General features: G+C 41.4%; 1 protein-coding gene across 1 annotated transcript in view; it reads left to right on the forward strand.

Moving 5' to 3' along the window:
* LOC110494580 (caM kinase-like vesicle-associated protein) overlaps window positions 1–4,548 on the forward strand; it is an 80,750-nt gene extending 76,202 nt beyond the window's left edge. Inside the window, exons 10-11 of the mRNA XM_036950676.1 lie at window positions 1,468–1,555; window positions 1,780–4,548. Coding sequence (XP_036806571.1) covers window positions 1,468–1,555; window positions 1,780–2,190 — 499 coding nt within the window. The 3' untranslated portion in view covers window positions 2,191–4,548. The remainder of the gene's footprint in view (window positions 1–1,467; window positions 1,556–1,779) is intronic.
* The last annotated feature ends 9,784 nt before the right edge of the window (window positions 4,549–14,332 follow it).

Consider the following 14,332-nt stretch of genomic DNA (forward strand, 5'->3'; position numbering starts at 1 on the left):
CTACGGCGATATAATGGATGACCACAGTACTATGGAGATATAATGGATGACCACAGTACTATGGAGATATACTGATGGCCACAGGACTATGGAGATATACTGGATGACACAGTACAATGGAGATATACTGGATGACCACAGTACTATGGAGATATACTGGATGACCACAGTACTATGGAGATATACTGGATGGCCACAGTACTACAGAGATATACCGGAGGACCACAGTACTATGGAGATATACTGGATGACCACAGTACTATGGAGATATACTGGATGGCCACAGTACTACAGAGATATACCGGAGGACCACAGTACTATGGAGATATACTGGATGACCACAGTACTATGGAGATATACTGGATGACCACAGTACTACGGAGATATACTGGATGACCACAGTACTATGGAGATATATTGGATGACCACAGTACTATGGAGATATACCGGAGGACCACAGTGAATAACAACCAGAGGAATTTAGAGTAGGATGTGTTCATGATAAGGGTGTGTTCTTAAATGACCAGGAGTCAAATTTGACAATGTCATTATGTTGGTTGGAGCCATGATGATTCATAGTTGTTATAGATGTTGTTTCATTAGTCATACTCATCTACATCTGCTGAGCTGTCACTAGCTTGGTTTCCCTCAGATTTGCATGTGAATATTCAATAATCCGCATCATTTGTCTTCTCCCACCAGAGATGTTTCCATCAAATCAAATAAAAGGCTATGCATGAGGACATAATGCGCATAACAATTATTTTTGCAGTTAAATTCCTATATACGGAATAAAAAAGACAAGTTGCATGGATTTCCATCACATTTTCAACTCTAATAATGGTTTTGTCACAATGAAAGTTGTTATAAAGCTAATGTGCCCACTCTGGTTACTGGTCTTGGCACAATTGCTCTAGCCAACAGCTCGCAGATACAGTGTGGGTATCAAATCAAATCAAAGTTTATTTGTCACGTGCGCCGAATACAACAGGTGTAGACATTACAGTGAAATGCTTACTTACAGGCTCTAACCAACGGTGCAATTTTTAAGTAGAAAATGTACTATGCTATTTACAAGATGAGATTTGTCACCAGAATAAGACCCTTATTGGAAAGGAGCATCAAGCTCATCACGGTGCACGTTCACCACCCTGTGAAGTTCGTCATGATTTATTTAATCTGCATGCTTTCCTGAGTGGTAGTGGGAGGACCACAAAACATTTCATCCCGTGACTCCAAGTTTACTTCGGTATAATGGGTTTTACTGCCATTTTGCACATAATTAATTTTATCAACACATAAAGATCCCACCTTGTTTAGCGTATTTTGTTTTGTCGACATTTGGAAACAAATTTGATGTTTTCATCAGGCTTGTTGTGATATTTTTTATCCGACGTACTATACCCACATAAAACGGTTGGGTGGAAACCTATAGTGAAGTTACCTTTTCCCTCTTCATCTTCTCAGGATTTCTGGAAATGCAGCCTCAAATAAGAATATTAAGGATAATGTCTGTGCACAGATAGAGAAGAACTTTGCCAAAGCTAAGTGGAAGGTAAGCCTCTTTATCAGTTCTATTTTGTCATCACTGAAGGAGAGATTGAAGGAAACTATCACACATTTTTTATAGAAGTTTTATGGGCCTTGAGAATTTGAAATGGGATACGTGATTGGTGAATGTACAAGGCTTTTGAATTCGAAACATATTCTGTAAAATATATAAAATATATAGTAACTAGGCCTCTTGAGTTGAGTGTGTACTGCGACTGCCTCCCACAGAAAGCAGTGCGGGTCACTACCATGATGAAGCGACTGAGAGCGCCAGATAAAGGTGTTGACTCGGGGACTCCCGGCCCAGCAGTAGCAACCAGCCCTGCAGCAGGAGAACCAGCCCCAGCTCCAACAGACCCCCAGGCTCCCAGTGACCCCTCTGCAGCCCCCGCTGCTGCAGCTCCTGAGGGGGAGCCTGCTGCTGTCACAGAGCCCCCTGCTGAAATGGAGGCCGTGGCATGTGATGTCACTCCCCAGGCTGCAGCAGAAGTCACAGCTCCACCTAAGGAGGAGGCCAGCTCAGCGGAGGCCCCAGTGGAGGCCCCTGCCCCGGAGGAGGTTGATCTTTTGTCGCGGTGTAACGGAGAGGCCCCAACTCCCCTCCAACCGGCTGCTGAAGCTGGGGATGAGCAGGTTTAGACAGCCACCGCCCTCCTATGCCACCTTCACTCCCAGAGATCCTCCTTCCTGCACACTGTACATTAGCTGCTAGCATGGTGACACTGACTCTGCTTATCTCTCACTTGCAGCGTTAGTAACATCTCACAGAGCCTGTATGCTATCTTTCCTGAGTGTTGAATTTATCTGGCTACATTTTTATATGTATTCTGTCTTTTTAAAACAGCCCTCTGGCCTTACAGGGGCTTTTTATGTCTAATGCAGCCCAGATTATGCCATATTATGTTGTTTTTTGGGGGGGAAAGGAGGTTTACGTTATAGCTAACAGCTACATATTTTCCTCTGGACTTTTGCCTTTTGTAATGAAAGTGTAATGTAATTATGCCAAACCTGCTTTGATTTCCTCTTAATGAAACATGTTTGGGAACTTTTCCCCCCGTCCTACTCTCATATTATTCCACTCCATTATCATGGCAGTCAATAAGGTAATGAACAGCTTGGCTTTGCTCTTGTAGTGTTGATTTGACATAATGATCTGTAAAACTCCTCCTTCACACCCCCCTCTAAACAATGATAGATTTTTTTTTTTTGGGGGGGGGGTGACCATTGATCTCTTTGTTATTTTTTGTATACACTGATCAGTAGTTATGTTTGTGCTGCAGTACGGTAGGTTTACTGGGGGATGCAGCAGGCCCAGTGTTAGTGAAGGTCAGTATCCACGCCATTACCACCCATCTGCTTAGGAAAGAACCACATGGCTGTCAGTGTAAAGATTCTGTATATAGAAACCTTTGTAGAAGTAACAAAAACAGCATGTATTCTTAACTTTCGCTGTTAATTTCACATTTGTAAGCACTTGGTTAAAACAAAATACATACGAATCCTGCTACTGACCTTTAAACTGGAAACATGAAGGTATTTTGTAGCTCTTTATGAGTTTCACAATTGGCCTCTGTCCTAACATATCCATCCTATGTGACTAGATTCACTTTTTCTATGTCTTTAAAATGTGTTTTACATTCTGTTTCTGATTCACCACTTCACCTGACTTATTCATTCTTCTACATCCTTAATACGTGGATGTATTTATAAAGAAATATAATTTATAATTTAGTCTACAAGGAAAACTGTTACATACATATTTCTGTGTAAAAGCACCACTGTAAAAGGCATTTCTGCCCCCCACCAGCTTTGTGACACGTTTTATGTTGCTTAAAGGAAACAGAAGAATTAAGAGCAATTGTGTTAAAACATCTTTAATATTTACAAACATGTGTATTTATTTATCTATTTATTCATAGGTTTACTTATTCTCAAGATATTCATAACAATATTATGAAACAGAATAGTTGTCGGTTTATAGCCTGGCTCCCTTCAGTATGGTCGATAATAAGGTATGCAAGAGTTCTCTGTAATCGCCATACATTTTGCAATATTCAACTTGCTGCCGAAACTGTGATTATTCTCTTGGTGTCCTATATAGAGTATAGTTCCCCATAGAGTGCATGTACAGTACATACCTGTAAGTTGAAAGCCTGTAGTCCGTAAGAACCGTCGATACCCTATCCAGATGGCCAGTCAATAACACATGGCCAGTGTCAAACAAGGCCGAGCCTAGATCATATTAGTCATGCTTGACTTGGTCCCCCCTCTTTCTGTACTGTATTTACAGTGGCATCCTCCATACAGCCTTCATCCTTCCTTGTCACAGCTAGACAGTGGTTTTATTAACAGTACACAGTAGCTATAATATACACAGTATATTCATGTGTTTTATGAGTCCCTCTGCAGGTTACTTTTCAAGGGACTAAGTTTTATGGAATATGTATTTAAGAAAATTTGGAGCAATTATTTTCAATAGAATGCAGGAAGTCAAATCAAATTTGCTCCTTTTCTGAAGGAACAGAGATAAGTTATTGCTCCCCAGACTATGGTTTATTCACATCTCTATCTACGAAAAGGTATTGATTGATTGATATGCATATTCAGAAACATTATTGAGATATAGCATTACACAATGTCTTTATTTTGTCAAAACATTAGATTTCCCACGAAAAGCTTAACAGGAATATCTGAAATAAGTTGTGTGAATATACCATTTTGTGTCATTCATCCTCTTAAGACCACAAATAAATACTGTTACACAATCTAAAGCAATGCTTTGTTTCAGTGCCACTGTATGTAGTGTTCCACATCTGTTCATTTCTCCATGCACTTTCTGATGTACCTGTTGTTTTTGATGTAATGTTCATCAGGACCAGTGGTCACCTGTAGGTTCTGACTGTTTCTCATGTGTAAGCTCTGTACTGTACTCGTTGACTGAGTTCATGACTTTGATGGTAATAAAAGTTTACCCATGGAATATCTGTGGCTATCTCACGTGTGCCCCTCAGCCATTTACTTTTCTACGATGTGCTATACATGGCCAGAACATGTCTTATCTAGAACGGCAAGCAACTATCCAATCCAGGGCAAAGACTCAGGGCTCGATTCAATCCGTATCGAGGAAGATCAGCGATTTAGCGCAACTGAAATGTAAAGGTAATTTCTGATCGACCCAACATATACTTTGTTTACCGTGAATGCGGTCTCCGCCACTGTGCGAACATTGCTATAGTGCTGATCTTCAGTGCTAAGGATTGAATCGAGCCCTCAGTGTTGTAAATTAAAGCTCACTCATAAAAGCAGCTTGTACATGAAATTACATGATCAAGCTTCATTTGGAAAGATGGACAGATTCACCAGTGACTCATAAGCAGGCACCTCATATTATGCCCTCTCTGTCATATTTGAAATGTGTTTAGCCAGTAGGCACTGTATGCTAGAGAGCCTACTGGCCAGGATACTTGGAATTGATTCAGATTGGTTTCTGAATGGTAATGGGTAAAGACGCCTCTCTGGGCTGAGATGGGAATGGGATATCCTTCCTCTAGTGAGGCTTCCCATGTTTTAGGCCTTCTTTGAATCTGTATTCAGACATCCATACTGTCGTTAGGCCTGAGAGAGATGCTCTCTAGCTCTTTCACTGTGACATGTAATGACTACATTAAGTTGTGTTGGGAGGAATGAGACTGTCAGTTTCCTGACCCTCCTAAAGACTGGCGGCTATTGAAATTCAAGGCCAGTGATCACAGCTATACCTTAATTGCTACATACATTTTTGTACTTACAAATTCATGATATATACTCATTGATTATTGAAGAATATAACTTATAAATGCCTCATGAGCTTCGTTCAACTGTTGTACCCCACCAGAACCCAAAATATAGGGCTCTATTCAATCTGTATCGCGGAAGCTCAGCGTTACAGCATGATTGAAATTTTAAGAAAATGGTCCTGTGTCAGCAGTGACTGCATTCACGATAAACGCTGCACATAATGACCTTAAAATAGAGCTGCCAATTTCAGGTCATATGTAATGTCATTCAGCCTGCCTCTCTTAATAAACCACTCAGCTTTACTGTTTACTATGACACTGAAGTGACATCATCCATCATCATCAGAGGGACTGAATGCACAAAGATTATGACAATGATAAATATGTGCAGTTTGTCTCATTGATTTACTGGCAGGTGAAAAGTAAACACAGACACAATACAAAGACACTGACACTGCTCATTCATCGTTGTCCTCAGCCCTGGACAGTGTCTTAAAATGACGCACTGTTTCATTGCTGGAACCAATGAGGTGTCAGTCAAGTGTAACTTGGTTTAAGTGACATTGCTGATAATAATGGACATTTTCTGTTCTGTTATTATACATTGAAATAGATTAATTGCAATATTAAGGTTGATCATGATTTATGGTAACATACATCATACCATTCTTATATTTGACATGGCCACTTGGGTGTCCTGCCATCTACTGGGTGAAATACTACAATGCAGTTTGTAGGTGGAGAAACAAATTATTCTTCCAAAGCGAAGTATGTATGTGTTTTGGGAGGGATAGGAGAACAAGAGAAAAATATCATTGTATAACTAACTGCCTTTACCATTGACTTGTGTGATGGTCAAATGAATTCATTGAATAACTAATGTGTATGACATATTATATACTCAATTGCTTGTGGAAACAAAAAATCATAGTACAGTAATGACATGGTTTATGCTATAACTGTCCAGCATGGAGCAGCATTGCTTTCCTTCTATTTTCTCTTCTTTACCTATAGGCTAGTGGCAAGTCCTCCACATCTTTAAAGATACCCTTACCAGAGGTAGAACAAAACGCAACCATGTTTTCTCACATTTCTGTCTCCCATTTATGAAATGGATGCTTGTGTAAAAATATTTTACTCCAAAAGTGGTTAAATTGATAGATATTGTGACACACACCCTAAATTCAAAAAGTGCAGAATAATGCCTGCTTAAGGGGGGATGGGCCACATAACCTCATGTAACCCAAAATTGCAAGCTCTGAAATTGCTCAAATTTGGAATACAAGTAGTCAGTTTTCTGCCCTGCATACACAATTAAACAGGATTAGCATATTTTAATACATCTTGGAAATATAGACCTGTAAACAAAGATACAAAAGGCTCTAATATCAACTATTCATGTAAGCTTTAGTTTTTGGTAGCTGATTAATACACAACTTGCTCTCATTCAGTGCTGTATGGTCCTGGCTGATATAAATACATACAGTTACACTTTTATTTTGATGTTGTGGCTATTGTAATCGGCTCTAAGGAAAACAAGTGGGCTCAGACATCAAAATAAACATTTTTACAAATGATTTTGTATCTTTAGCCCCTAGTCTTGCAATTTAGTCATCGAGGCACCACAGATTATCTTTGGGGCCACCCTGGATTTTGTCTTGAATCTAATATGGCGTCCAAAATCCAATGCGGCTGCTATAATACCATTTGACGGCGTTAAATTCAATGGTGGCAGGTAGCCTAGCGGTGAAGAGTGTTGGGCCAGTAACTGAAAGGTTGCTGGTTCGATACGCCAAACAGACTAGGTGAAAAATCTGTTGATGTACAGTACCTTTGAGTAAGGCACTTAATCCTAATTGCTCCTGTAAATCGCTCTGGATAAGAACGTCGGCTAAATATGAATTTTGTAGATGAGGTCTCTTTTCAGAATTGTGTACAGCACTCATGCACATAAAGACTGTTTTTGTGTAAATCAATACAGCTGAATCCAACTAGCTTGTCAATGTGTTTGTGTTTTCCAAGACACACACATATTTGTTTAGGCAGGCAGCTAAATTAGGATTTTGTATTATGAGGTTTCACAGATAACTGGTCATTCTGGGAAAGTTGCAGCAACAAGGGCAGTATCCTTCCTATATGACTGGCATGGTATTCAGGGCTGTGTGGTAATCCGTTTCCATTTCTACAACAGTTTGGTGCAGGCAGATGCAGCTTGCATGCCAATGAGACCCATTGACTAACTTAATCGTTATCTCATCCTGACTGATGCTGAGGATAGTCCAGTAGTGGATTATGGTCTGGGACAGGCCCACCAGGAGATGAGGAGAGTGACAGAACCTGCGAGGGTGACCTCAGTTTACATAGAGTGTAGGTCATAGACTATGACTGTGAAGCGTTGGTTATGACTCTACACACATATACAGTACATTTAAAGATTATCCCTGGGCTTCAATGGAAAGTAAAGGGGTTGCAGAGGTGGTGTAACTGATCAAGCATGGTGCACAAAGACCACTATTTTACAGCCAATCCCCAGCCACCATATACGATCACATACAGAATCTTTGTTTAAGTTTGACCGTCCTAAGGTGCCTCTTGTTTGCCATAGATGGCATTATGTCCTTATAGGGCTGATGGGATAACTGAACAATTTCCCATTCCAATGCATGAGTCACCACAGCATTAGAGCTCATTCTTCACATGCTATTGAGTTCAGGTGTCACATGTGCTGGCCAGCCATGGGTGGTAGCAAAATAGGTACATACAGTGCCTTGCGAAAGTATTCGGCCCCCTTGAACTTTGCGACCTTTTGCCACATTTCAGGCTTCAAACATAAAGATATAAAACTGTATTTTTTTGTGAAGAATCAACAACAAGTGGGACACAATCATGAAGTGGAACAACATTTATTGGATATTTCAAACTTTTTTAACAAATCAAAAACTGAAAAATTGGGCGTGCAAAATTATTCAGCCCCCTTAAGTTAATACTTTGTAGCGCCACCTTTTGCTGCGATTACAGCTGTAAGTCGCTTGGGGTATGTCTCTATCAGTTTTGCACATCGAGAGACTGACATTTTTTCCCAATCCTCCTTGCAAAACAGCTCGAGCTCAGTGAGGTTGGCTGGAGAGCATTTGTGAACAGCAGTTTTCAGTTCTTTCCACAGATTCTCGATTGGATTCAGGTCTGGACTTCGACTTGGCCATTCTAACACCTGGATATGTTTATTTTTGAACCATTCCATTGTAGATTTTGCTTTATGTTTTGGATCATTGTCTTGTTGGAAGACAAATCTCTGTCCCAGTCTCAGGTCTTTTGCAGACTCCATCAGGTTTTCTTCCAGAATGGTCCTGTATTTGGCTCCATCCATCTTCCCATCAATTTTAACCATCTTCCCTGTCCATGCTGAAGAAAAGCAGGCCCAAACCATGATGCTGCCACCACCATGTTTGACAGTGGGGATGGTGTGTTCAGTGTGATGAGCTGTGTTGCTTTTACGCCAAACATAACGTTTTGCATTGTTGCCAAAAAGTTCCATTTTGGTTTCATCTGACCAGAGCACCTTCTTCCACATGTTTGGTGTGTCTCCCAGGTGGCTTGTGGCAAACTTTAAACGACACTTTTTATGGATATCTTTAAGAAATGGCTTTCTTCTTGCCACTCTTCCATAAAGGCCAGATGTGTGCAATATACGACTGATTGTTGACCTATGGACAGAGTCTCCCACCTCAGCTGTAGATCTCTGCAGTTCATCCAGAGTGATCATGGGCCTCTTGGTTGCATCTCTGATCAGTCTTCTCCTTGTATGAGCTGAAAGTTTAGAGGGACGGCCAGGTCTTGGTAGATTTGCAGTGGTCTGATACTCCTTCCATTTCAATATTATCGCTTGCACAGTGCTCCTTGGGATGTTTAAAGCTTGGGAAATCTTTTTGTATCCAAATCCACACACAGGTGGATAGTATTTATCATCATTAGTCATTTAGGTCAACATTGGATCATTCAGAGATCCTCACTGAAGGGGCTGAATAATTTTGCACGCCCAATTTTTCAGTTTTTGATTTGTTAAAAAAGTTTGAAATATCCAATAAATGTCGTTCCACTTCATGATTGTGTCCCACTTGTTGTTGATTCTTCACAAAAAAATACAGTTGTATATCTTTATGTTTGAAGCCTGAAATGTGCCAAAAGATCGCAAAGTTCAAGGGGGCCGAATACTTTCGCAAGGCACTGTATAAGGGCTGTCACGCGGGACTAGGTGTGTGTGCAGGAATCAGACGCAGACAGAGAGTAACAGAGTAAAGTGCTTTACTATTGCACACCAAACTGATAAGCCCAATACAATACAGGGCGCAGGACACTATACCAGACAACCCAAAACCACAGGGTGTCCAGTATAGAAAATATAATACACCACGACCTAATATGTACACAAAAGACAATCCCGCACAAAACAAGGGCGGGTCAAACTACTACATATAGGGAAGCTAATTAAACCAAAATACACACAGGTGAAACTAATAAGACAAAACCAACAGACAAACGAAAAAGGGATCGGTAGCGGCTAGTAGGACGATGATGACGACCGCCGAGCACCGCCCGAACAGGCAGGGGAGCCAACTTCGGCGGAAGTCGTGACAAGGGCAATGCACGCCAGCGCTTTCCAGGTGGCATTTTGGCTGTTGAATTACGTCCTGACATGTAACAGTCCAGTTCCATGGTGTCTCTGTCTTTACTAACAGCCAGAGGGTAGACCGATGGTGGAGTGGGCCTATCCAGAACAGTTCTGGGAGATTCAGGATGGCATTGACATTGGAGAGGTGTGTTGGTTCAATGTGGTGAGCTTGTCATGTGTGGTTGCATCTTCCCCATAGACCATAATGTCACCATGTCAACATGTACAGCAACTCCAGGTCAGACTGGGAGATTCAGGATTGCATTGACATTAGATAGGCACAATTCCTATGACATACAGTATGAAGGCCCACTAAGTTGATGTCATTTTTGGTCAATGAGTGTCAGGTTGTGTTGTTTTATTGTAGTCAACATCTACCTGATCCGCTTGTCATCATGTATGGTTGTATCCACCCCATACACCATAATTTCAGCAGGTCAACATATATGGCAACTCCAGGGCAGACAGACAGGTTGTTGGACATGCTTTTTTGAACAATGTCCCAGCTCAACCGGAAGATCATAAAAGTGCCCCGGAACATCTCAATGTCCATCACAAATGCAGGGAACCAGCAGAAGGTCATGTTGGATCAAGGGAACTGTATTGGACAAGCAATTCATCAAATCTTACTTGTAAATAATGAGGTAATTTAAGACCTAAATCCCGGAGGCACAAGTTATTCCACAGTGGGGGCAAGTTGTAGAGTTAGGGTGAGGATGTCCAGGGTTCTCTTCCATTTCGTTGGAGCCTCTTTTGACTCAGAGGCTCGTGACTTGGAATATTTGGTGTTGCCATGCCAAGCAGTCTGCTGCCTTTTCTGTATCCAGACAATGGTTTTTGAGTGTAATTATGGCAGGCATATTGGATTCCCAACATAGTTGAGTACAGGTCATAAGTACAACACACAAATCTGAAAGATGTTTAATTTAAAACATATACAGGTGATTGAACCACCATTTAATGGTATTGTGGCAGCCATTTCGGATTTTGGGAGCCATAATGGATTTGGAGTCAAATCTAGGGTAGGCCCCTAACATAATTGCAGGCTGAACATATAAAATCCACAGAGGAACCTTTGACTGAAAATAAATGACAGTTTTTACTGTCTTAGCCCACTTGTTGTCCTTACAGCCGATTAGATTACAATAGCCACAAAAAATAAAAGTGTAACTGTACAGTATGTATTTATATCAGGCAGAACCATACAGCACTGAATGAGAGCAAGTTGTCTATTAATCAGATACCAAAAAGTAAAGCTTACATTCATCATAAAAATTCTTAGTTGATATTTCCGCCTATTGTATCTATCAATCTAACCATTTTTTAAGTAAAATATGTTTTGTCTTTTGTTCTACCTCGGGTAGGAGTATTTCTATAAATGAAGCCCTTTTTTGAATATTGGTCACTGGCCTACTCCTAATGGTTCTATCCATCCAGATGGTTTGTCCTCACTAACCCAAATGTAGGTTTTGCTGAGCCTAGTGCCTGGAGTTTTTCCTGGTCAGGCAGTAAGAAGGTAGGATAGTTTGTAAAATAAATTGTAAATAACCCTAAATGACCCTAACTCAGACCCAAAACCACATACAGTATTTCATGCAGTACATTGCAATTGCTATGAGAACAGTTGATCTGCTCAAACCACCACCAGGCAGCCACCCCAGGTTAGGACACACGATGTCAGTGGATTATCAGATCTATCTAAGTAGCATAGTGGGTGTGACTGTCTGGTTAGGACCAGTGACTGACTGAGAATCTTCTGAAGGTCATGTCAGAACAATCAACCAGTTTCATTGGATTCCAAACTGCTGCCTCTCACTGTTCCCAGTTCACAATCTCCCTGGTCCAACAAAGCCATTTGTGTTCTTCGGCTCTCTGTTGTGTGCTGTGGGAGAGACGGAGGAGATTGTTGATACCCACTGAAAGTCATGACTGCTTCATAATGATCACAGTCCTTGATCAGGCCGACTGATAAGGAAGGACTGTATTGTCTGAAGAATTCCTCTCATGGAAAGTCACTTGAATGATGTCACTGTGTCATGGCATGTTAGAGATAGCATCCCACGACAGTTCTCTTTGAGATGTGTGGTGTCTTGCAGCTCTCTGTCTAACGGTTCCAAATTACTCAGAAGATGCTGCACTAACCCACCAAGGCACAAGAAATTGAGGACGACTGATTGCCATGAGTAAACGTAGCCTTCCACTGATATCTTGGTATTTTGCCCATCTCTAATCTGTCAGAGAGGTACAGTAGAGGTATTGTATTGGTGGGTACCATACAGTAGTTTTACTGGCTTCATCATGGCCAACATTACAACACCAATTCAGGCCCCCATTGAAGGGAAATGAGAGCTGGCCACTAGATGTTGGTGTCCTTGTATCCAGGGTTGGGAAGTCTACCACCCACACTGTCTCCGAGCTTTGCTCCACTGATCCCCGTCAGCTACTGTCAGCCATCAGATAAGCTGGGTAACAGCGCTCCATCTATGGGGCAGGGTGGGGATGGACAACAGGGCCCAGTGATGTTCAGACAATGCCATGTTGCTCTGATGTCTCATTGTCTTCCCCACCAATCTGAGCTGTTGCCTGGAGTGGCCTCAAACAGAGATGACAGGCACAACTTACTAACACTGAGGCAGGTCATGTTCTTATTGTCCCTGGCCTGAGTTAGAGCCAAAAGGGGCAGCACTGCAGGAATGATGGGAGACTCTCTTTGCAAACCCTAACCCTAGACTGGAAATTCATTATACCTCCAGCCGTAACACCAACCCTAGCTCTAACCCTACACTGGTAATACATTGTATTTACAGCCGTAAGTAATACTAACCTTAACCGTAAAGACGTTGCCGGAGAAGATGGCTGACATTTTACTTGCTCCTAACCAATTGTGATTTTATGTTTGTTTTTTTGCATTTGCTTGTAACTTATTTTTTTACTTATTTTGTACATAGTGATGCTGCTACCATCTCTTATGACCAAAAATATATTCTGGACATCAGAACAGCAATTACTCACCACGAACTGGCAGAAGCTATGACGTGAACGACATACGGCTTTCCCGGGAACAGGCCCAAATCCCCGTCATTTGCGTGAGAGGACGGAGGTTGGGCAGACTTCTGAGAATTCGTACGTGATCAAATAAACCACCCTGCCTTCCGTTCTTCTAGCTAACATGCAATCATTGGAAAATAAAATTGACGACCTAAGAGGAAGATTACACTACCAACGGGACATCAAAAACTGTAATATCTTATGCTTCACAGAGTCATGGCTGAACGACAACATTATCAACATACAGCTTGCTGGTTATATGCTGTATTGGCAGGATAAAATCACGATATGCATCACGATATGCAACTTTTCAGGGAAGGCAGCAACCAATATACACAGTCAGTTAGGAAAGCTAAGGCTAGCTTTTTCAAACAGAAATGTACATCCTGTAGCACTAATTCCAGTGTTTGGTACACTGTAAAGTCCATGGAGAAAAAGAGCACCTCCTCCCTGCTGCCCACTGCACTGAGGCTAGGAAACACTGTCACCCCCGATAAATCTACGATAATCGATCATTTCAATAAGCATTTTTCTATGGCTGGCCACACTTTCCACCTGGCTACCCCTACCACGGTCAACAGCTCTACACCCCCCACAGCAACTTGTCCAAGCCCCCCTCCCGCTTCTCCTTCTCCCAAATCCAGACAGCGGATGTTCTGAAAGAGCTGAAAAATCTGGATCCCTACAAATCAGCTGGGCTAGACAATCTGGACCCTCTCTTTCTAAAATTATCCGCCGCAATTGTTGCAACCCCTATTACTAGCCTGTTCAAAAAGCTTCTGCGATCATCCCCCTCTTTAAGGAGGGAGACACTCCAGACCCAAAATGTTATAGACCTATATCCATCCTGCCTTGCCTTTTTAAAATCTTCGAAAGCCATGTTAACAAACAGATCACCGACCATTTCGAATCCCACAGTGTCCCTTCCTCTGGATGGTTGAGCTAACGTAGGCCAATGCGATTAGCGTGATGTTGTAAGTAACAGCAAAAAATTCCCAGGAAATAGACATATCTGATATTGGCAGAAAGCTTAAATTCTTGTTAATCTAACTGCACTGTCTAATTTACAGTAGCTATTACAGTGAAATAATGCCATGCTATTGTTTGAGGAGAGTGCATAATTTTGAACATGAAAAGTTATTAATAAACATATTAGGGGCATTTGAGCAGTCTTAATACAACATTTTTAACAGAAATTAAATGGTTCATTGGATCAGTCTAAAACTTTGCCCATACACTGCTGCCATCTAGTGGACACAATCTATATTGTACATGGGCTGGAATAATA

Source organism: Oncorhynchus mykiss, chromosome 17 (assembly GCF_013265735.2).
Source record: "Oncorhynchus mykiss isolate Arlee chromosome 17, USDA_OmykA_1.1, whole genome shotgun sequence".
NCBI classification, from domain to species: domain Eukaryota; kingdom Metazoa; phylum Chordata; class Actinopteri; order Salmoniformes; family Salmonidae; genus Oncorhynchus; species Oncorhynchus mykiss.